General features: G+C 47.5%; 1 protein-coding gene and 1 long non-coding RNA gene across 18 annotated transcripts; one reads left to right on the forward strand and one right to left on the reverse strand.

Annotated features, from left to right (window-relative positions):
- The first annotated feature begins 850 nt into the window (after positions 1–850).
- LOC115182292 (uncharacterized) lies at positions 851–1,965 on the forward strand. The gene is made up of 4 exons (XR_003873708.1): positions 851–1,346; positions 1,605–1,680; positions 1,741–1,848; positions 1,898–1,965. It is a non-coding gene; the product is annotated as an uncharacterized LOC115182292 (long non-coding RNA).
- LOC115182290 (nuclear pore complex protein Nup50-like) lies at positions 1,544–24,729 on the reverse strand. 17 transcript variants are annotated; one of them, XM_029743909.1, is made up of 10 exons: positions 24,570–24,729; positions 23,483–23,565; positions 17,474–17,578; positions 16,357–16,579; positions 10,154–10,816; positions 7,144–7,225; positions 6,654–6,772; positions 3,602–3,990; positions 2,617–2,735; positions 2,339–2,362 (listed from the first exon to the last, which is right to left on the reverse strand). In XM_029743909.1, exons 2-8 carry the CDS (start codon positions 23,549–23,551, stop codon positions 3,791–3,793), a joined length of 1,461 nt encoding a protein of 486 aa, XP_029599769.1. In that variant the 5' UTR covers positions 23,552–23,565; positions 24,570–24,729; the 3' UTR covers positions 2,339–2,362; positions 2,617–2,735; positions 3,602–3,790. The 17 variants fall into 17 exon arrangements, with proteins under 17 accessions (XP_029599773.1, XP_029599766.1, XP_029599777.1 ...); XM_029743908.1 differs by lacking the exon at positions 2,339–2,362 and adding an exon at positions 2,446–2,481; XM_029743911.1 differs by lacking the exon at positions 2,339–2,362 and adding an exon at positions 2,575–2,616 and having other exon boundaries at positions 2,663–2,735.
- Positions 24,730–26,588: the final 1,859 nt, after the last annotated feature.

Raw genomic sequence — 26,588 nt, forward strand, 5'->3', positions numbered from 1 at the left:
CCCCCCCCCAAACGGTACCGACCGGCCCCAGACGGTACCGACCCCCCCCAGACGGTACCGACCGGGCCCCCCCCAGACGGTACCGACCGCCCCCCCCCAGACGGTACCGACCACCAGTGACAAGAAAAACAAGTGTTACCCGTTGAATTGTTGATGAATTTATTCCCCATTTGAATCAAAACGACTACAGATGTATCAGACAGGCGATTGGCTGCAGTGCTTCACCTCAGCGACAGACAAAAAGGACACTTGGACAACAACCAAACCGAGAGATGAATGAAAAGAGCCTCCTTTCACACCAACTGATGCCTTGTGGGAAACAGACTGTGACCCGACTAACAGGACCTTCTCCCTGCATCCAAAAATGGTGCGCTACTTTTGACCGGCGCTAGAAAGAGATATATCTATAATGTCTGAGAGGCTGTGAGAAGGGAGACATATTCCCATAGAAAGACAATTACTGAAGCAGACGTTCCCTTTCAACTCAATGAGACAGTTATGGGTGAACCCGGCGGCCATGTTGAGTGAGTGTGAGTCCATTTACTCAGACAGGTACACAGTTATGGGTGAACCCGGCGGCCATATTGAGTGAGTGTAATTCCACGAGGGGGGGGGGAGAAGGGAATTGGAGTCCCATTTACTCAAGACGGGTAAAATAATTAATCTCACTCAAGCACAACATATTTTCCATTTATCTTTTACAATAAATACAGTCTTACAAAGCAAAAAGATTGTGAACACACATTCAGTAGAAACACACAGACAGACAGGACCACTACTTTTAACCAAAGCCCCTATGGGGGACCCTATTCCCTACGTAGAGCACTAGATAGGGAATAGGGAGCCATTTGAAATGAATCCTCAACACACCCTTTTCAAAAACAATATTTGTTCTTCATGTTTGTTCCTCAGAGAGCTGGACAGAGCAGGGAGAAAAACACACCCTCTTCATAACTAGATCTACCAACACTTTAAAAATGTCTTCTCTCGTCCACAACCAGAAGAACCACATCGTAACAGGATCGCTAACCGTTAAAAAGATCAGCCTGCTTCTCATGTTTAATTAAAACTATAGCAGCAGTAGTATTCAATCTAGACGGAATGTTACTGAATCCACACAGGAAGGTGAATATGGGGGGGTCATTCAACGAGTCTCACGCCTGTTAGGAGCAAAGAGACAGCGGAGCCTGTTGAACTTTCACAGTAATACAAAATAAAATCACAAATGAACCATGTTTTATAACTAAAAATGTGTTGCTACGCAACGCAGGCAAAATAAAACATTTCATTTCAACTGTCACGTGTCTCTGTTACAGGCGTGTCTAGTCCAGGTGTGTCTAGTCCAGGTGAGTCTAGTCCAGGTGTGTCTCTGTTACAGTGTGTCTAGTCCAGGTGTGTCTAGTCCAGGTGTGTCTCTGTTACAGTGTCTAGTCCAGGTGTGTCTCTGTTACAGTGTGTCTCTGTTAGTGTGTCTAGTCCAGGTGTGTCTAGTCCAGGTGTGTCTCTGTTACAGTGTGTCTAGTCCTGGTGTGTCTAGTCCTGGTGTGTCTCTGTTACTGCATGTCTAGTCCAGGTGTGTCTCTGTTACAGTGTGTCTAGTCCAGGTGTGTCTAGTCCAGGTGTGTCTAGTCCAGGTGTGTCTAGTCCAGGTGTGTCTCTGTTACTGCATGTCTAGTCCAGGTGTGTCTCTGTTACAGTGTGTCTCTGTTAGTGTGTCTAGTCCAGGTGTGTCTAGTCCAGGTGTGTCTCTGTTACAGTGTGTCTAGTCCAGGTGTGTCTAGTCCAGGTGTGTCTCTGTTACTGCATGTCTAGTCCAGGTGTGTCTCTGTTACAGTGTGTCTAGTCCAGGTGTGTCTAGTCCAGGTGTGTGTCTAGTCCAGGTGTGTGTCTAGTCCAGGTGTGTGAAGATAAACCTCGTTGTAGACGACCCCTCTGGCATCACATGACAAAATGTCCTCCTATTCCCTTTCTAGTTCACTAGTTCAGACCATCAAGCTGGTCAAGGTAGTGCACTAGGTAGGGAATAGGGGCCTGGTCTAAAGTAGTGCACTAGATAGGGAACAGGGGCCATTCCAGATTGGAGAGCTGTCAGCGAGACAGGCAAGGATAAAGAGGGTTCAAATAAACATGACCTTGAGTACACAGGAGCTAGGGGCCTGGGACTGGGGTGGAGGGGCACAGGACTGGACCTGGGGTGGAGGGGCACAGGACTGGACCTGGGGCGGAGGGGCACAGGACTGGACCTGGGGCGGAGGGGCACAGGACTGGACCTGGGGCGGAGGGGCACAGGACTGGACCTGGGGAAAGGGACTGGACCTGGGGCGGAGGGGCACAGGACTGGACCTGGGGAACAGGACTGGACCTGGGGCGGAGGGGCACAGGACTGGACCTGGGGCGGAGGGGCACAGGACTGGACCTGGGGCGGAGGGGCACAGGACTGGACCTGGGGCACAGGACTGGACCTGGGGCACAGGACTGGACCTGGGGCGGAGGGGCACAGGACTGGACCTGGGGCGGAGGGGCACAGGACTGGACCTGGGGCGGAGGGGCACAGGACTGGACCTGGGGCGGAGGGGCACAGGACTGGACCTGGGGCGGAGGGGCACAGGACTGGACCTGGGGCGGAGGGGCACAGGACTGGACCTGGGGAAAGGGACTGGACCTGGGGCGGAGGGGCACAGGACTGGACGGGGGGAACAGGACTGGACCTGGGGCGGAGGGGCACAGGACTGGACCTGGGGCGGAGGGGCACAGGACTGGACCTGGGGAACAGGACTGGACCTGGGGCGGAGGGCACAGGACTGGACCTGGGGCGGAGGGGCACAGGACTGGACCTGGGGCACAGGACTGGACCTGGGCACAGGACTGGACCTGGGGGCACAGGACTGGACCTGGGGCACAGGACTGGACCTGGGTCGGAGGGGCACAGGACTGGACCTGGGGGCACAGGACTGGACCTGGGGCGGAGGGGCACAGGACTGGACCTGGGGCGGAGGGGCACAGGACTGGACCTGGGGCGGAGGGGCACAGGACTGGACCTGGGGCGGAGGGGCACAGGACTGGACCTGGGGCGGAGGGGCACAGGACTGGACCTGGGGCGGAGGGGCACAGGACTGGACCTGGGGCGGAGGGGCACAGGACTGGACCTGGGGCGGAGGGGCACAGGACTGGACCTGGGCGGAGGGGCACAGGACTGGACCTGGGGGGCACAGGACTGGACCTGGGGCGGAGGGGCACAGGACTGGACCTGGGGCGGAGGGGCACAGGACTGGACCTGGGGCGGAGGGGCACAGGACTGGACCTGGGGCGGAGGGGCACAGGACTGGACCTGGGGCGGAGGGGCACAGGACTGGACCTGGGGCGGAGGGGCACAGGACTGGACCTGGGGCACAGGACTGGACCTGGGGCACAGGACTGGACCTGGGGCACAGGACTGGACCTGGGGCGGAGGGGCACAGGACTGGACCTGGGGCGGAGGGGCACAGGACTGGACCTGGGGCGGAGGGGCACAGGACTGGACCTGGGGCGGAGGGGCACAGGACTGGACCTGGGGCGGAGGGGCACAGGACTGGACCTGGGGCGGAGGGGCACAGGACTGGACCTGGGGCACAGGACTGGACCTGGGGCGGAGGGGCACAGGACTGGACCTGGGGCGGAGGGGCACAGGACTGGACCTTGGGCGGAGGGGCACAGGACTGGACCTTGGGTGGAGGGGCACAGGACTGGACCTGGGGCGGAGGGGCACAGGACTGGACCTGGGGCGGAGGGGCACAGGACTGGGGTTAGTTATCTAAGCTTTCTTCTCCTCCAGTATGTTGTGCAGTTCATCAGCATCCTCTGCTGTTTTGACCCTGATGAGCATGGCGACAGGGTTGCTAGGGTTGTTGTGGTCCACGACAGGGTTAGGAACACAAATCACCATCACGTTGTTCTTCCCCATCCTGGAACAGGGTATGGAGGGCTGGACCAGGATGTTCAACAGGATGTTACCTGGAGGAGAGAGAGGGGGGGGAGGAGAGAGAGAGAGAGAGAGGGAGGGAGAGAGAGAGAGAGTTGTTATTGATGAGGTCTGGACCAGGATGTTACCTGGAGGAGAGAGAGAGAGGAGGAGGGATGAGACTGCATATATCCACAGTAATACCTCAGATATCCACAGTAATACCTCAGATATCCACAGTAATACCTCAGTATGGCCACTAGAGGGATGAGACTGCATATATCCACAGTAATACCTCAGATATCCACAGTAATACCTCAGATATCCACAGTAATACCTCAGATATCCACAGTACTACCTCAGATATCCACAGTACTACCTCAGATATCCACAGTAATACCTCAGATATCCACAGTAATACCTCAGATATCCACAGTAATACCTCAGTATGGCCACTAGAGGGATGAGACTGCAGATATCCACAGTACTACCTCCGATATCCACAGTACTACCTCCGATATCCACAGTACTACCTCCGATATCCACAGTACTACCTCCGATATCCACAGTACTACCTCCGATATCCACAGTACTACCTCCGATATCCACAGTACTACCTCCGATATCCACAGTACTACCTCCGATATCCACAGTAGTACCTCCGATATCCACAGTAGTACCTCCGATATCCACAGTAGTACCTCCGATATCCACAGTAGTACCTCCGATATCCACAGTAGTACCTCCGATATCCACAGTAGTACCTCAGATATCCACAGTAATACCTTAGTATGGCCACTAGAGGGACGATACTACAGATATCCACAGTACTACCTCAGATATCCACAGTAATACCTCAGATATCCACAGTACTACCTCAGATATCCACAGTACTACCTCAGATATCCACAGTACTACCTCAGATATCCACAGTACTACCTCAGATATCCACAGTACTACCTCAGATATCCACAGTACTACCTCAGATATCCACAGTACTACCTCAGATATCCACAGTACTACCTCAGATATCCACAGTACTACCTCAGTATGGCCACTAGAGGAATGAGACTGCAGGTATCACAGTAATACCTCAGATGGCCACTAGAGGGATGAGACTGCAGATATCCACAGTACTACCTCCGATATCCACAGTACTACCTCCGATATCCACAGTACTACCTCCGATATCCACAGTACTACCTCCGATATCCACAGTACTACCTCCGATATCCACAGTACTACCTCCGATATCCACAGTACTACCTCCGATATCCACAGTAGTACCTCCGATATCCACAGTAATACCTTAGTATGGCCACTAGAGGGGCGAGACTACAGATATCCACAGTAATACCTCAGATATGCACAGTAATACCTCAGATATGCACAGTAATACCTCAGATATCCACAGTAATACCTCAGATATCCACAGTAATACCTCAGATATCCACAGTAATACCTCAGATATCCACAGTAATACCTCAGATATCCACAGTAATACCTCAGATATCCACAGTAATACCTCAGTCTGGCCACTAGAGGGAGGAGATGAGTTCAGTAAATTCCTCATGTTGGCTACAGCTCTATAGTTCCACAGCAGCCAAACAGGAGGCCTAAAGCCATCTTCAACACAGCCTTAAAAGTATGCTCAATGTGGTAAGGTTTAATAAGGCTTAATGCGGTAAGGTTTAATAAGGCTTAATGCGATAAGGTTTAATAAGGTAAAGGGTAAGGTTTAATAAGGCTTAATGTGGTCAGGTTTAATAAGGTAAAGGGTAAGGTTTAATAAGGCTTAATGTGGTAAGGTTTAATAAGGCTTAATGCTGTAAGGTTTAATAAGGCTTAATGTGGTAAGGTTTAATAAGGTAAAGGGTAAGGTTTAATAAGGCTTAATGTGGTCAGGTTTAATAAGGTAAAGGGTAAGGTTTAATAAGGCTTAATGTGGTAAGGTTTAATAAGGCTTAATGTGGTAAGGTTTAATAAGGCTTAATGCGGTAAGGTTTAATAAGGCTTAATGCTGTAAGGTTTAATAAGGTAAAGGGTAAGGTTTAATGCGGTAAGGTTTAATAAGGCTTAATAAGACTTAATGCAGTAAGGTTTAATAAGGCTTCATGTGGTAAGGTTTAATAAGGCTTCATGCGGTAAGGTTTAATAAGGCTTAATGCGATAAGGTTTAATAAGGCTTAATGCGGTAAGGTTTAATAAGGCTTAATGCTGTAAGGTTTAATAAGGCTTAATGTGGTAAGGTTTAATAAGGCTTAATGCTGTAAGGTTTAATAAGGCTTAATGCGATAAGGTTTAATAAGGTAAAGGGTCAGGTTTAATAAGGCTTAATAAGACTTAATGCAGTAAGGTTTAATAAGGCTTCATGCGGTAAGGTTTAATAAGGCTTAATGTGGTAAGGTTTAATAAGGCTTAATGCGGTAAGGTTTAATAAGGTAAAGTTCTATATTTTAATAACATACCCAGGTTGGTATCTTTCACACCACTGAGTACAGTCTAGGTCTCTAGATAAGGTTTAATAAGGAAAGATTTAATAAGGAAAGGGTTAATAAGGTTTAATAAGGGTTAATAAGGTTTAATAAGGGTTAATAAGGTTTAATAAGGTTTAATAAGGAAAGGGTTAATAAGGTTTAATAAGGACATTTTTAATAAGGAAAGGTTTAATAAGGTTTAATAAGGTTTAATAAGGGTTAATATTTTAAAAACATACCCAGGTTGGTGTCAGCGCGGACCAACAGCTGTGTCTTTCCGTCCGACGTCGTTTTCAGATGCAGCGTCCCGACTCCCTTCTCCTTGAACTCCGTCTCCTTCTTATAGAAGAGTTTACACCTGGAACACACCTATAACGTCAATCTCCTCGTTTTGGAACAAACACATTTCTGAAAAATACCGGACATGTGTAACAAATACAAAAAAAAGCGTAGAATAATGGACTGTTTCGTAAGCATAGAATAACTGTAAACTTTCGTTATGTTATCTAATATAGTCAGTCTTTTCCAGCGAGTTGAAAAGGTTTTTGAAGCGACGCACTGGTAAAATATAACATTGTAAAACGTTTTGGTAAATGTGACCCATAATACATTCCATTGGAAATGTCTAACACGTATAAAGCAGATCCTACAGATGTATTAGAGCCATATTTATTATTATTATTATTATTATATTTATTTTTTTAAATGTTTCTGTAAACGAAGACCTACTTTTTGGAGTAGAAGGCGTCAGTCTCCTTGATCTCCTGGACTTCCACTTTGGGTGGTTCGTCCGATTCCTCCCCGTTTTCATCTACGGGGCGACAAGGAAGAGACGGACAGACGTTATGAAGAGCACGAAACATTATTTCATTAATGAAAAAAAGTGTCTGATAAGCAAATGTACAGATGAAACAAACATACGGCTTAAATCCCCTTTACACTGAGAATATTCACTATTTATTTTCCACAATGACCTTACATGTGAGCTCAGACCGTTGAATGTGAGATCTAATAAAAAGAGATTTAATCTGGAATTAAAAACCTGAATGTGAGATCTAATAGAGGTTTAATCTGGGATTAAAAACCTGAATGTGAGATCTAATAGAGGTTTAATCTCTAGGACTAAAAACCTGAATGTGAGACTAATAGAGGTTTAATCTCTAGGATTAAAAACCTGAATGTGAGATCTAATAGAGGTTTAATCTCTAGGATTAAAAACCTGAATGTGAGATCTAATAGAGGTTTAATCTCTAGGATTAAAAACCTGAATGTGAGATCTAATAGAGGTTTAATCTCTAGGATTAAAAACCTGAATGTGAGATCTAAGAGAGGTTTAATCTGGGGTTAAAAACCTGAATGTGAGATCTAATAGAGGTTTAATCTGGGATTAAAAACCTGAATGTGAGATCTAATAGAGGTTTAATCTCTAGGACTAAAAACCTGAATGTGAGACTAATAGAGGTTTAATCTCTAGGATTAAAAACCTGAATGTGAGATCTAATAGAGGTTTAATCTCTAGGATTAAAAACCTGAATGTGAGATCTAATAGAGGTTTAATCTCTAGGATTAAAAACCTGAATGTGAGATCTAATAGAGGTTTAATCTCTAGGATTAAAAACCTGAATGTGAGATCTAAGAGAGGTTTAATCTGGGGTTAAAAACCTGAATGTGAGATCTAATAGAGGTTTAATCTCTAGGATTAAAAACCTGAATGTGAGATCTAATAGAGGTTTAATCTGGGATTAAAAACCTGAATGTGAGATCTAATAGAGGTTTAATCTGGGATTAAAAACCTGAATGTGAGATCTAATAGAGGTTTAATCTGGGATTAAAAACCTGAATGTGAGATCTAAGAGAGGTTTAATCTGGGGTTAAAAACCTGAATGTGAGATCTAATAGAGGTTTAATCACTAGGATTAAAAACCTGAATGTGAGATCTAATAGAGGTTTAATCTCTAGGATTAAAAACCTGAATGTGAGATCTAATAGAGGTTTAATCTCTAGGATTAAAAACCTGAATGTGAGATCTAATAGAGGTTTAATCTGGGGTTAAAAACCTGAATGTGAGATCTAATAGAGTTTTAATCTGGAATTAAAAACCTGAATGTGAGATCTAATAGAGGTTTAATCTCTAGGATTAAAAACCTGAATGTGAGATCTAATAGAGGTTTAATCTCTAGGATTAAAAACCTGAATGTGAGATCTAAGAGAGGTTTAATCTGGGGTTAAAAACCTGAATGTGAGATCTAATAGAGGTTTAATCTCTAGGATTAAAAACCTGAATGTGAGATCTAATAGAGGTTTAATCTGGGATTAAAAACCTGAATGTGAGATCTAATAGAAGTTGTGTTGTCCATCACTAGCATCACCATATCACCAGGTAACATTCTGGGTGTGTTGTCTAGCAGCGCCATATCACCAGGTAACATTCTGGGTGTGTTGTCTAGCAGCACCATATCACCAGGTAACATTCTGGGTGTGTTGTCTAACAGCACCATATCACCAGGTAACATTCTGGGTGTGTTGTCTAGCAGCACCATATCACCAGGTAACATTCTGGGTGTGTTGTCTAGCAGCACCATATCACCAGGTAACATTCTGGGTGTGTTGTCTAGCAGCACCATATCACCAGGTAACATTCTGGGTGTGTTGTCTACCAGCACCATATCACCAGGTAACATTCTGGGTGTGTTGTCTAGCAGCGCCATATCACCAGGTAACATTCTGGGTGTGTTGTCTACCAGCACCATATCACCAGGTAACATTCTGGGTGTGTTGTCTAGCAGCACCATATCACCAGGTAACATTCTGGGTGTGTTGTCTAGCAGCACCATATCACCAGGTAACATTCTGGGTGTGTTGTCTAGCAGCATCATATCACCAGGTAACATTCTGGGTGTGTTGTCTAGCAGCGCCATATCACCAGGTAACATTCTGGGTGTGTTGTCTAGCAGCGCCATATCACCAGGTAACATTCTGGGTGTGTTGTCTAACAGCACCATATCACCAGGTAACATTCTGGGTGTGTTGTCTAACAGCACCATATCACCAGGTAACATTCTGGGTGTGTTGTCTAGCAGCGCCATATCACCAGGTAACATTCTGGGTGTGTTGTCTAGCAGCGCCATATCACCAGGTAACATTCTGGGTGTGTTGTCTAGCAGCGCCATATCACCAGGTAACATTCTGGGTGTGTTGTCTACCAGCACCATATCACCAGGTAACATTCTGGGTGTGTTGTCTACCAGCACCATATCACCAGGTAACATTCTGGGTGTGTTGTCTAGCAGCGCCATATCACCAGGTAACATTCTGGGTGTGTTGTCTAGCAGCACCATATCACCAGGTAACATTCTGGGTGTGTTGTCTACCAGCACCATATCACCAGGTAACATTCTGGGTGTGTTGTCTACCAGCACCATATCACCAGGTAACATTCTGGGTGTGTTGTCTAACAGCACCATATCACCAGGTAACATTCTGGGTGTGTTGTCTGGCAGCACCATATCACCAGGTAACATTCTGGGTGTGTTGTCTAGCAGCGCCATATCACCAGGTAACATTCTGGGTGTGTTGTCTAACAGCACCATATCACCAGGTAACATTCTGGGTGTGTTGTCTAGCAGCACCATATCACCAGGTAACATTCTGGGTGTGTTGTCTGGCAGCACCATATATAATATCTTGCCACATGATATCACAGCTGTCAGGACAGTAAAGTATAATATTTATATTGTACCTGTTGTCTGGGTGGGGGCAGCCTCAGCTTTGGCCCCACTGAAGGAGAAGGCAGGAGGTGCAGCACCTCCGAACAGAGAGGTGGAGAAGACACTGGGAGCTTCTCCGGAGCTCCGAGACCCCAACGCTGAGCTGCTCCCCTTCTGGCCCAAGTTGAAGCTGATGCCAGCGGGGATCGGAGCGAGAGCGACGGCTGAGCTTTCCACCGGGGCCGCGGCGCTGCCGTCCTCGTCCTTACTGAAGGAGAACAGCGGCGCCGTGGCTGTCGAGCCAGCGGTACCGGAGGAGGAGGGTGGTGGCTTCTCCTCTGGTCCCCCTGCGCCGCTACGGCTCTCTGAGCTCTCGTCCGCCACCGCCACCGCAGCTCCTATCACAGCTCCACTCCCTCCGTATTTCTTATCGATGCTGGCCAGGTGCTTTTCATAGTCCCTGAAGATGGGGTTCAGGTCACAGAGGGGGTTTCCGTTAACGTGCTTGGTGATCCAGTCCCTGACGGAGCAGTTGAGAGCTGTGAGCTGCCTACTGTATTCCTGGTTGTTACCGCTGTTAGAGGAGAGAGGGGAGCTGGAGATGAGAGACTGACTGGAAACCACGGGGGAGGAACCATTAGACCGCTGCCCCGCGATGACAGCACTGGAGGAGGGACCGCTGAATGTTAATGAACCTAGGAGAGGAGGGATAGAGGAGAGGAGGGGGAGGGGGGATAGAGGAGAGGAGGGGGAGGGGGGATAGAGGAGAGGAGGAGAGGAGGAGGGGGGATAGAGGAGAGGAGGAGAGGAGGAGGGGGGGATAGAGGAGAGGAGGAGAGGAGGAGGGGGGATAGAGGAGAGGAGGAGGAGGAGAGGAGGAGGGGGGATAGAGAGGAGAGGAGGAGGGGGGATAGAGGAGAGGAGAGGAGGGGGGGTGAGGAGATAGAGAGGAGGAGGGGGGATAGAGAGGAGGAGGGGGGATAGAGGAGAGGAGGGGGATAGAGGAGAGGAGGGGGATAGAGGAGAGGAGGGGGATAGAGGAGAGGAGGGGGATAGAGGAGAGGAGGGGGATAGAGGAGAGGAGGAGGGGGGATAGAGGAGAGGAGAGGAGGGGGACAGAGGAGAGGAGGAGATGGGGATAGAGGAGAGGAGATAGAGGAGGGGAGGGATAGAGGAGAGGAGGGGGAGGGATAGAGGAGAGGGGATAGAGGAGGGGGAGGGATAGAGGAGAGGGGATAGGGATAGAGGAGAGGGGATAGAGGAGGGGGAGGGATAGAGGAGAGGGGATAGAGGAGAGGAGATAGAGGAGGGGAGGGATAGAGGAGAGGAGATAGAGGAGGGGAGGGATAGAGGAGAGGAGGGGGAGGGATAGAGGAGAGGGGATAGAGGAGAGGGGATAGAGGAGAGGAGGAGGAGGGATAGAGGAGAGGAGGAGGTGGGATAGAGAGGAGGAGGAGGTGAAGAGAGAACCAGAATGTAAACGTTACAGCAGAGAGAGAAGCAGTGATACCTCAGAGTAGAGCCTTAAGGCTTCAGCACGAGTCACGTCGGCTGGCATCTAGCGAACACAACGACTGTGTTCCAATACCTTCCTCCTTCGCTTCACAAAACAAGGAAGAAAAGGCAATAGCACCGTTTGTCCATTTTGAGACGCTGTAGCCTGTAAACACTTCCTCAAAAAACAGTCCAGATTTCATCTAAGATAACTCAAGACATACCATATATTTCTACATCTGACTAGGATGTTTGGTGCAGAATTTCTCAAGTGAAAAGATTTGGATGAAAACTAGCCTGTCACCGAGTGACAAACAGATCTGTGAAGAATCATGCCGAAGCCCAAAACATCACAAAATGGCGGCATCCATATATGGACAAACTGTTTCAGATGGGAAGCCTGCGGACGCCCTCAGTATGCCCTGTGTTTCAGATGGGAAGCCTGCGGACGCCCTCAGTATGCCCTGGTGTTTCAGATGGGAAGCCTGCGGACGCCCTCAGTATGCCCTGTGTTTCAGATGGGAAGCCTGCGGACGCCCTCAGTATGCCCTGTGTTTCAGATGGGAAGCCTGCGGACGCCCTCAGTATGCCCTGTGTTTCAGATGGGAAGCCTGCGGACGCCCTCAGTATGCCCTGGTGTTTCAGATGGGAAGCCTGCGGACGCCCTCAGTATGCCCTGGTGTTTCAGATGGGAAGCCTGCGGACGCCCTCAGTATGCCCTGTGTTTCAGATGGGAAGCCTGCGGACGCCCTCAGTATGCCCTGGTGTTTCAGATGGGAAGCCTGCGGACGCCCTCAGTATGCCCTGGTGTTTCAGATGGGAAGCCTGCGGACGCCCTCAGTATGCCCTGGTGTTTCAGATGGGAAGCCTGCGGACGCCCTCAGTATGCCCTGTGTTTCAGAAGGGAAGCACACTCACGCCCACAGTATGCCCTGTGTTTCAGATGGGAAGCCTGCGGACGCCCTCAGTATGCCCTGGTGTTTCAGATGGGAAGCCTGCGGACGCCCTCAGTATGCCCTGGTGTTTCAGATGGGAAGCCTGCGGACGCCCTCAGTATGCCCTGTGTTTCAGATGGGAAGCCTGCGGACGCCCTCAGTATGCCCTGTGTTTCAGATGGGAAGCCTGCGGACGCCCTCAGTATGCCCTGTGTTTCAGATGGGAAGCCTGCGGACGCCCTCAGTATGCCCTGTGTTTCAGATGGGAAGCCTGCGGACGCCCTCAGTATGCCCTGTGTTTCAGATGGGAAGCCTGGGGACGCCCTCAGTATGCCCTGGTGTTTCAGATGGGAAGCCTGCGGACGCCCTCAGTATGCCCTGGTGTTTCAGATGGGAAGCCTGCGGACGCCCTCAGTATGCCCTGTGTTTCAGATGGGAAGCCTGCGGACGCCCTCAGTATGCCCTGTGTTTCAGATGGGAAGCACGCGGACGCCCTCAGTATGCCCTGTGTTTGACGGTAGAGAAGGAGAGCTATGTGGCAGTGACAGCACCACCCAGAGCGAGAGACGGAGAACGAGAGACGGAGAGCGAGAGACGGAGAGAGACGGACAGCGAGAGACGGAGAGAGAGAGACGGACAGCGAGAGACGGAGAGCGAGAGGCGGAGAGCGAGAGGCGGAGAGCGAGAGACGGAGAGCGAGAGACGGAGAGAGACGGACAGCGAGAGACGGACAGCGAGAGGCGGAGAGCGAGAGGCGGAGAGCGAGAGGCGGAGAGCGAGAGGCGGAGAGCGAGAGACGGAGAGCGAGAGACGGACAGCGAGAGACGGACAGCGAGAGACGGACAGCGAGAGACGGACAGCGAGAGACGGACAGCGAGAGGCGGACAGCGAGAGACGGACAGCGAGAGGCGGACAGCGAGAGGCGGAGAGCGAGAGGCGGAGAGCGAGAGGCGGAGAGCGAGAGACGGAGAGAGAGAGACGGACAGCGAGAGACGGAGAGAGAGAGACGGACAGCGAGAGACGGAGAACGAGAGGCGGACAGCGAGAGACGGAGAACGAGAGGCGGAGAGCGAGAGGCGGAGAGCGAGAGGCGGAGAGCGAGAGGCGGAGAGCGAGAGGCGGAGAGCGAGAGGCGGAGAGCGAGAGGCGGAGAGCGAGAGGCGGAGAGCGAGAGGCGGAGAGCGAGAGGCGGAGAGCGAGAGGCGGAGAGCGAGAGACGGACAGCGAGAGACGGACAGCGAGAGACGGACAGCGAGAGACGGAGAGCGAGAGACGGAGAGCGAGAGACGGAGAGCGAGAGACGGAGAGCGAGAGACGGAGAGCGAGAGGCGGAGAGCGAGAGGCGGAGAGCGAGAGGCGGAGAGCGAGAGGCGGAGAGCGAGAGACGGAGAGCGAGAGGCGGAGAGAGAGAGACGGACAGCGAGAGACGGACAGCGAGAGGCGGAGAGCGAGAGACGGACAGCGAGAGGCGGAGAGAGAGAGACGGACAGCGAGAGACGGACAGCGAGAGACGGACAGCGAGAGGCGGAGAGCGAGAGGCGGAGAGCGAGAGACGGAGAGCGAGAGGCGGAGAGAGAGAGACGGACAGCGAGAGACGGACAGCGAGAGACGGACAGCGAGAGACGGACAGCGAGAGACGGAGAGAGAGAGACGGACAGCGAGAGACGGAGAGAGAGAGACGGACAGCGAGAGACGGAGAACGAGCACGTCCTAGACTGACTGACTACTGGAGCATCTCTGTTCTGTCATTCTGCCCTCAGGCACCACACTGGGAGAGGAGAAGACACACACAGCGAAGCCCACTGATTCAGCTCCATTATCCTCATACCAGATCCACAGAGGGAACCCCACTGATTCAGCTCCATTATCCTGTAATACCAGATCCACAGAGGGAACCCCACTGATTCAGCTCCATTATCCTGTAATACCAGATCCACAGAGGGAACCCCACTGATTCAGCTTCATTATCCTCATACCAGACCCACAGAGGGAACCCCACTGATTCAGCTCCATTATCCTGTAATACCAGATCCACAGAGGGAACCCCACTGATTCAGCTCCATTATCCTGTAATACCAGATCCACAGAGGGAACCCCACTGATTCAGCTCCATTATCCTGTAATACCAGATCCACAGAGGGAACCCCACTGATTCAGCTCCATTATCCTGTAATACCAGATCCACAGAGGGAACCCCACTGATTCAGCTTCATTATCCTCATACCAGACCCACAGAGGGAACCCCACTGATTCAGCTCCATTATCCTGTAATACCAGATCCACAGAGGGAACCCCACTGATTCAGCTCCATTATCCTGTAATACCAGATCCACAGAGGGAACCCCACTGATTCAGCTCCATTATCCTGTAATACCAGATCCACAGAGGGAACCCCACTGATTCAGCTCCATTATCCTGTAATACCAGATCCACAGAGAGAACCCCACTGATTCAGCTCCATTATCCTCATACCAGATCCACAGAGGGAACCCCACTGATTCAGCTCCATTATCCTGTAATACCAGATCCACAGAGGGAACCCCACTGATTCAGCTCCATTATCCTGTAATACCAGATCCACATAGGGAACCCCACTGATTCAGCTCCATTATCCTGTAATACCAGATCCGCAGAGAGAACCCCACTGATTCAGCTCCATTATCCTGTAATACCACATCCACAGAGGGAACCCCACTGATTCAGCTCCATTATCCTGTAATACCAGATCCACAGAGGGAACCCCACTGATTCAGCTCCATTATCCTGTAATACCAGATCCACAGAGGGAACCCCACTGATTCAGCTCCATTATCCTGTAATACCAGATCCACAGAGGGAACCCCACTGATTCAGCTCCATTATCCTGTAATACCAGATCCACAGAGGGAACCCCACTGATTCAGCTCCATTATCCTGTAATACCAGATCCACAGAGGGAACCCCACTGATTCAGCTCCATTATCCTGTAATACCAGATCCACAGAGGGAACCCCACTGATTCAGCTCCATTATCCTGTAATACCAGATCCACATAGGGAACCCCACTGATTCAGCTCCATTATCCTGTAATACCAGATCCACAGAGGGAACCCCACTGATTCAGCTCCATTATCCTGTAATACCAGATCCGCAGAGAGAACCCCACTGATTCAGCTCCATTATCCTGTAATACCAGATCCACAGAGGGAACCCCACTGATTCAGCTCCATTATCCTGTAATACCAGATCCACATAGGGAACCCCACTGATTCAGCTCCATTATCCTGTAATACCAGATCCGCAGAGAGAACCCCACTGATTCAGCTCCATTATCCTGTAATACCACATCCACAGAGGGAACCCCACTGATTCAGCTCCATTATCCTGTAATACCAGATCCACAGAGGGAACCCCACTGATTCAGCTTCATTATCCTGTAATACCAGATCCACAGAGGGAACCCCACTGATTCAGCTCCATTATCCTCATACCAGATCCACAGAGGGAACCCCACTGATTCAGCTCCATTATCCTGTAATACCAGATCCACAGAGGGAACCCCACTGATTCAGCTCCATTATCCTGTAATACCAGATCCACAGAGGGAACCCCACTGATTCAGCTCCATTATCCTCATACCAAATCCACAGAGGGAACCCCACTGATTCAGCTCCATTATCCTGTAATACCAGATCCACAGAGGGAACCCCACTGATTCAGCTCCATTATCCTGTAATACCAGATCCCGCTCAACAATGGAGGATTTTCAAAAGTTATGCTATCGGACTTGCACATTAACTGCACAAAACAATCAATCAGTCTCTTACCTGGTGTGGTGGTGGTCTTGGTGGCAGTAGACGAGGTGAACCCAGTGAAGGCTGGAGTGACGGGTTTGACGCTGTTCCCATTGGACAGTCCAGACAGGGGTTTAAACCCTACCCCGTTCCCGAACCCGGAGAAGGTCGCGACCCCCCCAGCGGCTGGCCCGGTTCCAGACGTAGGGGCCAGGGAGAAACCTTTAAACACTTTGAACGCTCCTCCACTCTGCCCCTGTAGGCAGAAAAGACAGGAAGGAAGCAAATGATTCACTAGGGAACTGGATGCTCCCATCTCCCTCCATTAGGCTAAAACATCACCGGAGGGGGGCGCTTTAAAAAGGACTTCTGGCATCCAAGGAAGGAAGGAAGGAAGGAAGGAAGGAAGGAAGGAAGGAAGGAAGGAAGGAAGGAAGGAAGGACTGCTGAATTGGGTTAAAGTAAAGCGGGGAGGAAGGAAGGAAGGAAGGAAGGAAGGAAGGAAGGAAGGAAGGAAGGAAGGAAGGAAGGAAGGAAGGAAGGAAGGAAGCACTGCTGAATTGGGTTAAAGTCAAGCTGGGAGGAAGGAAGGAAGGAAGGAAGCACTGCTGAATTGGGTTAAAGTCAAGCTGGGAGGAAGGAAGGAAGGAAGGAAGCACTGCTGAATTGGGTTAAAGTCAAGCTGGGAGGAAGGAAGGAAGGAAGGAAGGAAGGAAGGAAGCACTGCTGAATTGGGTTAAAGTCAAGCTGGGAGGAAGGAAGGAAGGAAGGAAGGAAGGAAGGAAGGAAGGAAGGAAGGAAGGAAGGAAGGAAGGAAGGAAGGGACTGCTGAATTGGGTTAAAGTCAAGCTGGGAGGAAGGAAGGAAGGAAGGAAGGAAGGAAGGAAGGAAGGAAGGAAGGAAGGAAGGAAGGAAGGAAGGAAGGAAGGAAGGACTGCTGAATTGGGTTAAAGTCAAGCTGGGTTGTGTTCAGTAGCCACTAAAACTGACGAAAACGTGAAAACAGGGATGCAGTTACCACCTGAACTTATGCAATAAGAAACGCTTGTTCCTTCATCTAATGAACATGACCCAGGTTCCCCCCCCCCTGACAGACTAAGACAGCATGCAGTGAGCTAGTTCCTGTTGGTTAGTCAGTCAGGAAGCCTACCTCTGAACCAGCAGCACGACGCTTGGCCTTCTTGATGGGCCTGCTCTTCATCACATCGTCACTAGCGATGGAAAACGTCCCCGCCTGATGAACACCATCAGAAAACTATTAGAAATAGGATCAAATATGTACAATACATCCTCACTGTGTAATATAGTCCATCCTCACTGTGTATTATAGTCCATCCTCACTGTGTAATATAGTCCATCCTCACTGTGTATTATAGTCCATCCTCACTGTGTAATATAGTCCATCCTCACTGTGTAATATAGTCCATCCTCACTGTGTAATATAGTCCATCCTCACTGTGTAATATAGTCCATCCTCACTGTGTAATATAGTCCATCCTCACTGTGTAATATAGTCCATCCTCACTGTGTAATATAGTCCATCCTCACTGTGTAATATAGTCCATCCTCACTGTGTAATATAGTCCATCTCACGTGTAAGTCCATCCTCACTGTGTAATATAGTCCATCCTCACTGTGTATATAGTCCATCCTCACTGTGTAATATAGTCCATCCTCACTGTGTAATATAGTCCATCCTCACTGTGTAATATAGTCCATCCTCACTGTGTAATATAGTCCATCCTCACTGTGTAATATAGTCCATCCTCACTGTGTAATATAGTCCATCCTCACTGTGTAATAGTCCATCCTCACTGTGTAATATAGTCCATCCTTACTGTGTAATATAGTCCATCCTCACTGTGTAATATAGTCCATCCTTACTGTGTAATATAGTCCATCCTCACTGTGTAATATAGTCCATCCTCACTGTGTAATATAGTCCATCCTCACTGTGTAATATAGTCCATCCTCACTGTGTAATATAGTCCATCCTCACTGTGTAATATAGTCCATCCTCACTGTGTAATATAGTCCATCCTCACTGTGTAATATAGTCCATCCTCACTGTGTAATATAGTCCATCCTCACTGTGTAATATAGTCCATCCTTACTGTGATTCACCTTTATTTAACCAGGTAGGCTAGTTGAGAACAAGTCCTTTATTTAACCAGGTAGGTTAGTAGAGAACAAGTCCTTTATTTAACCAGGTAGGCTAGTTGAGAACAAGTCCTTTATTTAACCAGGTAGGCTAGTTGAGAACAAGTCCTTTATTTAACCAGGTAGGTTAGTAGAGAACAAGTCCTTTATTTAACCAGGTAGGCTAGTTGAGAACAAGTCCTTTATTTAACCAGGTAGGCCAGCTGAGAACAAGTCCTTTATTTAACCAGGTAGGCTAGTTGAGAACAAGTCCTTTATTTAACCAGGTAGGCTAGTAGAGAACAAGTCCTTTATTTAACCAGGTAGGTTAGTTGAGAACAAGTCCTTTGTTTAACCAGGTAGGCCAGTTGAGAACAAGTCCTTTATTTAACCAGGTAGGTTAGTTGAGAACAAGTTCTCATTTACAACTGCGACCTGGCCAAGATAAAGCAAAGCAGTTCGACAACATACAACAACACAGAGTTACACATGGAATAAACAAACGTACAGTCAATAACACAATAGAGAAAAAAAAGAAAGTCTATATACAGTGGGTGTAAATGGTGTGAGGAGGTACGGCAATAAATAGGCCGTAGTAGCGAAGTAATTACAATTTAGCAGATTAACATTGGAGTGATAGATGAGCAGATGATGATGTGCAAGGAGAGATACTGGTGTGCAAAAGAGCAGAAAAGTCAATAAAAACAATATGGGGATGAGGTAGGTAGATTGGGTGGGTGGGCTATTTACAGATGGACTATGTACAGCTGCAGCGATCGGTTAGCTGCTCAGATAGCTGATGTTTAAAGTTAGTGAGGGAAATATAAGTCTCCAGTTTCAGCGATTTTTGCAATTCGTTCCAGTCACTGGCAGCAGAGAACTGGAAGGAAAGACGGCCAAAGGAGGTGTTGGCTTTGGGGATGACCAGTGAGATATACCTGCTGGAGCGCGTGCTACAGGTGGGTGTTGCTATGGTGACCAGTGAGATATACCTGCTGGAGCGCGTGCTACAGGTGGGTGTTGTTATCGTGACCAGTGAGCTGAGATAAGGCGGGGCTTTACCTAGCAGAGACTTATAGATTACCTGGAGCCAGTGGGTTTGGCGACGAATATGTAGCGAGGGCCAGCCGACGAGTGCATACAGGTCGCAGTGGTAGGTAGTATATGGGGCTTTGGTGACAAAACGGATGGCACTGTGCTAGACTGCATCCAGTTTGCTGACTAGAGTGTTGGAGGCTATTTTGTAGATGACATCGCCGAAGTCGAGGATCGGTAGGATGGTCAGTTTTACGAGGGTAAGTTTGGCGGCGTGAGTGAAGGAGGCTTTGTTGCGAAATAGAAAGCCAATTCTAGATTTGATTTTGGATTGGAGATGTTTAATATGAGTCTGGAAGGAGAGTTTACAGTCTATCCAGACACCCAGGTATTTGTAGTTGTCCACATATTCTAAGTCAGAACCGTCCAGAGTAGTGATGCTGGACGGGCGAGCAGGTGCGGGCAGCGATCGGTTTAAGAGCATGCATTTGGTTTTACTTGCGTTTTAAGAGCAGTTGGAGGCCACGGAAGGAGAGTTGTATGGCATTGAAGCTTGTTTGGAGGTTAGTTAACACAGTGTCCAAAGAAGGGCCAGATGTATACAGATTGGTGTCGTCTGCATAGAGGTGGATCAGGGAATCACCCGCAGCAAGAGCGACATCGTTGATATATACAGAGAAAAGAGTCGTCCTGAGAATTGAACCCTGTGGCACCCCCATAGAGACTGCCAGAGGTCCGGACAACAGGCCCTCCGATTTGACACACTGAACTCTATCTGAGAAGTTGTTGGTGAACCAGGCGAGGCAATCATTAGAAAAACCAAGGCTATTGAGTCTGCAGATAAGAATACGGTGATTGACAGAGTCGAAAGACTTGGCCAGATCGATGAAGACGGCTGCACAGTAATGTCTTTTATCGATGGCGGGTTATGATATTGTTTAGGACCTTGAGCGTGGCTGAGGTGCACCCATGACCAGCTCAGAAACCAGATTGCACAGCGGAGAAGGTACGGTGGGATTCGAAATGGTCGGTGATCTGTTTATTAACTTGGCTTTCGAAGACTTTAGAAAGGCAGGGCAGGATGGATATAGGTCTGTAACAGTTTGGGTCTAGAGTGTCCCCCCCCTTTGAAGAGGGGGGTTCTACAACATTGAATCAACATGTTGTTTTGACAAGCTTCTTTGTAACCGCAGTGACTCGGGGCTAACCGATAAACTAAACTATTTTATTTCCTTACCAACCTCCTGATCTGTTTCAGAGAGCTTGCCTTCTGCCGAGGCAGCGTAGCTCCAATACTGGAGCTGGTCCCATGGTTGATTCAGAGAGGTAGAACCTCAAACATTACTGTGAAGCCGATGTCTTTAACCTTCCCATTTTATAACATAGCTTTGCTCCTATGGGGGGGGGACACTCAACATGGCCGCCAGTCCTCCCATTATGCCACCATCCGTTCTAGTCATTCTATTTCTATGGCAGCACATGCAGTCAGGAGCAGAGGAGAGAAAATGTGTTTAAAAAATAAAACTCATACGTAGACCGCTGTCATTTGGCCATCATCCAAACCTCTACACCAATCACTGAAGGCCTATCCAACCCCCTCCACACCAATCACTGAAGACCTATCCAACCCCCTCCACACCAATCACTGAAGGCCTATCCAACCCCCTCCACACCAATCACTGAAGGCCTATCCAACCCCCTCCACACCAATCACTGAAGGCCTATCCAACCCCCTCCATACTAAATCACTGAAGCCCTATCCAACCCCCTCCACACCAATCACTGAAGGCCTATCCAACCCCCTCCACACCAATCACTGAAGGCCTATCCAACCCCCTCCACACCAATCACTGAAGGTCTATCCAACCCCCTCCACACCAATCACTGAAGGCCTATCCAACCCCCTCCACACCAATCACTGAAGGCCTATCCAACCCCCTCCAAACCAATCACTGAAGGCCTATCCAACCTCCTCCATACCAATCACTGAAGGCCTATCCAACCCCCTCCACACCAATCACTGAAGGCCTATCCAACCCCCTCCATACCAATCACTGAAGGCCTATCCAACCCCTTGCATACCAATCACTGAAGGCCTATCCAACCCCCTCCACACCAATCACTGAAGGCCTATCCAACCCCCTCCATACCAATCACTGAAGGCCTATCCAACCCCTTGCATACCAATCACTGAAGGCCTATCCAACCCCCTCCACACCAATCACTGAAGGCCTATCCAACCCCCTCCATACCAATCACTGAAGGCCTATCCAACCCCCTCCATACTAAATCACTGAAGGTCTATCAACCCCCTCCATACTAAATCACTGAAGGTCTATCAACCCCCTCCATACCAATCACTGAAGGCCTATCCAACCCCCTCCATACCAATCACTGAAGGCCTATCCAACCCCCTCCATACCAATCACTGAAGGCCTATCCAACCCCCTCCACACCAATCACTGAAGGCCTATCCAACCCCCTCCATACCAATCACTGAAGGCCTATCCAACCCCCTCCATACCAATCACTGAAGACCTATCCAACCCCCTCCATACCAATCACTGAAGGCCTATCCAACCCCCTCCATACCAATCACTGAAGGCCTATCCAACCCCCTCCATACTAAATCACTGAAGACCTATCCAACCCCCTCCATACCAATCACTGAAGGCCTATCCAACCCCCTCCATACCAATCACTGAAGGCCTATCCAACCCCCTCCATACCAATCACTGAAGGCCTATCCAACTCCCTCCATACCAATCACTGAAGACCTATCCAACTCCCTCCATACTAAATCACTGAAGGCCTATCCAACCCCCTCCATACCAATCACTGAAGACCTATCCAAGCCCCTCCATACTAAATCAGATAACTGTTTTTACACCACATGCAGTTGTCTATTGATTATAATTTAGTGGGGATGCTGAAACTATTGAAAACAGCCAACAACAGAAAGGGAGACTAATACCTTTATACTAGTTACTTGGCAGATGTGTTAAAAGCCTAAACCCCTGGGACATGTGCCTGCAGGCTGTGTATTATTATACAGTCTGTATAGTATTATCAGAAAAAAAATCTACAAAAATCTCAAACTGGAAACACTTATCTCCCTCACTAGCTGTCAGAGCAGCTCACAGATCACTGCACCTGTACATAGCCCATCTATAATTTAGCCCAAACTACTACCTTTTCCCCTACTGCATTTATTTATTTTATTTTGCTCCTTTGCACCATATTATTTATATTTCTACTTTGCACTTCCACTACAAATCTACCATTCCAGTGTTTTACTTGCTATATTGTATTTACTTTGCCACCATGGCCTTTTTATTGCCTTTACCTCCCTTATCTCACCTCATTTGCTCACATTGTATATAGACTTGTTTTTCTACTGTATTATTGACTGTATGTTTGTTTTACTCCATGTGTAACTCTGTGTTGTTGTATGTTGTCAAACTGCTTTGCTTTATCTTGGCCAGGTCGCAGTTGTAAATGAGGACTTGTTCTCAACTAGCCTACCTGGTTAAATAAAGGACTTGTTCTCTACTAGCCTACCTGGTTAAATAAAGGACTTGTTCTCAACTAGCCTACCTGGTTAAATAAAGGACTTGTTCTCTACTAGCCTACCTGGTTAAATAAAGGACTTGTTCTCAACTAGCCTACCTGGTTAAATAAAGGACTTGTTCTCTACTAGCCTACCTGGTTAAATAAAGGACTTGTTCTCTACTAACCTACCAGGTTAAATAAAGGACTTGTTCTCAACTAGCCTACCTGGTTAAATAAAGGACTTGTTCTCAACTAGCCTACCTGGTTAAATAAAGGACTTGTTCTCTACTAGCCTACCTGGTTAAATAAAGGACTTGTTCTCTACTAGCCTACCTGGTTAAATAAAGGACTTGTTCTCTACTAGCCTACCTGGTTAAATAAAGGTGAAATAAATAAATCAGTGAGGCAGTAGAAACACAGTGAAACAACCCACTTCCTCTCCATCATCTTCCTGGTCCCAGTTCCGGTCAGTCAGTTCTTTATCAGCAATCCTCTTCGCCATGACAACGCTGCTCTCTGGAAGACAACACAAGAGATAGTCAACACACACACACACACACACATTAATCCAACTGTGATTATTAACATGTACACTTTAAAAAAATGTAGAGTTATTTAAGTGAGTTCTAGTGGTACATGATACAACTATACTATAAAACAAAATACAATAAAACACTAGAGAATGTCAATAACAATATTTCAACATCAGGGACCTGGATGAACTAGTGAACTACAGTAAACTAAAGTTAACTACAGTAACTAGTTAATTAAGGTGAGTGATTTCCCCCCCCCCCCCCATGTCCTGTTAAGACTGAGTTAATGTAGCTAGTTACTAGTAACTAACTAGCGTTGATACTGATTTAAAAATCACACAAATTGTTGTACAAGAGAGTGAAAGTTGAGGACATAAAGAGCACGTATATGTTCTCGTTTAGTGAATAGTTATGAGCTGCTAATTCTGAAATATCACCACAGGTAACTTTAGCTTGTACCATTACTATGGCTAAATGCTGAAACTAGCTCCAGCTAGCTAGATGTACTACTAGTTAGCTAACTAACGTTACATATAATACAGTACGTATTTTCTCTTTTTGGTTTTTAAGGATTATTTGACCAACCATCTGTGGGTGGATTTCCTTTCCCTAATGTTAGCAAACTGTAATAAAAACGTGTGTCAATTTCAAAAGACAAAAGTAGCTAGCCGACTAAAGTTGGCGAACATCAACTGCCGGTAGCATTTAGCTAGCAAGCTAACTAGCTAGTTCGCTAACCAATTTAGCAATTTAGCTAGTTTTTTTTTAGCATTATAGATCGGTATCTTTTAGGCACCGTCGTGTAGAGTAACGTTTAAAAAAAGTGTACTTTGTGTGTTTTAGCATGGCCTTATAAACAACATATTATTCCATGCTAGCTACTGTAGCATCACCGTCAATAACATGAACAACCATGAAGTCTCCTGCTAGCTGTGTTTGATAGGCTAACTACTGCTCCGATATCATTACATATAAAAGTTAACATACCTTTCCCCTAATTAATTAAAATGTTTTCGGTAAAACAACCCCCTTGATAGTAAAAACAAGTCCGAATTGCTATTAAACTTTGAATTGTCGCTGGGTGTCCGATCAGCGAGGAAGAAGCAAAGCGAGAGGTTTTACTCCACCCACGGAAATAGTGATTTATTTTGTTGTTATGGGGGTCAATGAGAGAGAGGTGTAGAATTTGGGTTTAATAAACGTATTAAAATGTAATTGCTAATTTGCTACATGAGCTTTTATTTATTTTGGCCGAATATACGTTTCGTAATGGTTAGGCTGTAACGGATGCACTGATAAAAGTGGACGGATTTAATATTTCGTGAACTTGATTAATTAAAAATAAATTAAAAAAAACAACGACTTTATGTTATTTATATGTGTATCTTCCCTCTCAGACCTCAGACTGCGTTTACACGCACACAATAATGAGGTTATTATGGACAGTCGGATTCATATAATAGTTCCGATTAAAAACGTTTACATGCTTTGAAAGAAGAACGATTTGTCTAATAATCCTGTTGACATGGACACATCTGAAAAGTATATCTGTTGGAACTGATAAACGCAATCAAAAAGAAACGTTCTACCAACACAGCCAACATGGTATTGTTTTTGGGGGGGAAGAATATTTGATTCTGAGTTTGTATGTGAAAAGAATTACTTATAAGAAGTATAGAATCCGTTCCAAACTGACTCCTGCTAAAGAGGGGTGTTCACTAGCTCATGCTGAGGTCAAATACACTTCTGGAATGACGATTGTGTTTACACGTCCTAATCAGAAAAACAGATGTTTTAATCGGCTTATGATTTTGACCGTACGCCGATTATTAAGATAAACAGACGAAGGTGTTTACATGACTATTGCATAATCAGACTACTGCCATAATCCATTTAATATCAAAGTATTAGTGTGCATGGAAACATACTGAGTACAATAATAATTTGATATTAAACTGACCAAATTCAGCACTTGGTAAAGCAAGCCTTTCTCTTTTGAACGGGTATATATGAGTTTGGAAAAACTGAAAGTGTGTATCTTATAAATAGTTTTAACATACAAACTGTATATGTCCGAACTCAGAATCAAATAGTCTTGGCAAAAATAACAGTCACTGTGGTAAGAATGTTTTTTTGGGGGGATTTGTCAAAAGTCCCATCAGGTAGCTTGATTTCAGACGTGTCCATGTAAACAGGATTATTAGGGAAATCGTTCTTCTTGCAAAGCATGTAAACGTTTTTAAATTAACTATTATATTAACCTGTCTACAATAATCGCATTATAGTGTGCATGTAACCGTGCTCAGTAATGTCTCTACTTCCTGCCTGCATTTCATCTTTGACAACATGTATTTCCATCGTTAGAGCGGTCACTTGATTATCTTGTCACTATAATAGAAAGTCTTCGGTTTAGTTTAGTCAAATTCTCCAGGCCTTTTTCACGCCGCCATTTCACAAAACGGAATCTCCGCGCGTCTCGTCTCCGATGGCCCAATGCGCAAGTGCGAAATATATGGACCATTCATGGGAGTTGTAGTCCTGTAGCAGAGTTTGAGATTCCTTCTGAGCTCGGTGTCTGTTTGTCTTGGATGTTTTAAAATATTTCTACTGAAATGCCCCCCCCCCAAAAAAAAATATCCCTAAAACTCACTTCCTCAAGAGCCTTGTGATGAGGAGATTTACACGCACGCACGCACGCACACACACGCACACACACACACACACACACACACACACACCCTCTTAGACTTGTGCCACACTATATATCTTGCCAGTGAGGCTTTTGAGGCGTGTACAATATTCATACTGTATGATTCAAAATAGACACAGAATGTGCTTGTGATACTTATGGCATGAGATGGTGTCTTTCTTCAACTCATTATGGCTCCACCCCATGCTAGATTACGGAGACGTAATTTATAGATCGACAGGTAAGGGTGCTCTCTCGAACGGCTAGATGTTCTTTACCATTCGGCCATCAGATTTGCCACCAATGTTCCTTAAAGG

Source organism: Salmo trutta, unplaced genomic scaffold (assembly GCF_901001165.1).
Source record: "Salmo trutta unplaced genomic scaffold, fSalTru1.1, whole genome shotgun sequence".
In the NCBI taxonomy this organism is placed as follows: domain Eukaryota; kingdom Metazoa; phylum Chordata; class Actinopteri; order Salmoniformes; family Salmonidae; genus Salmo; species Salmo trutta.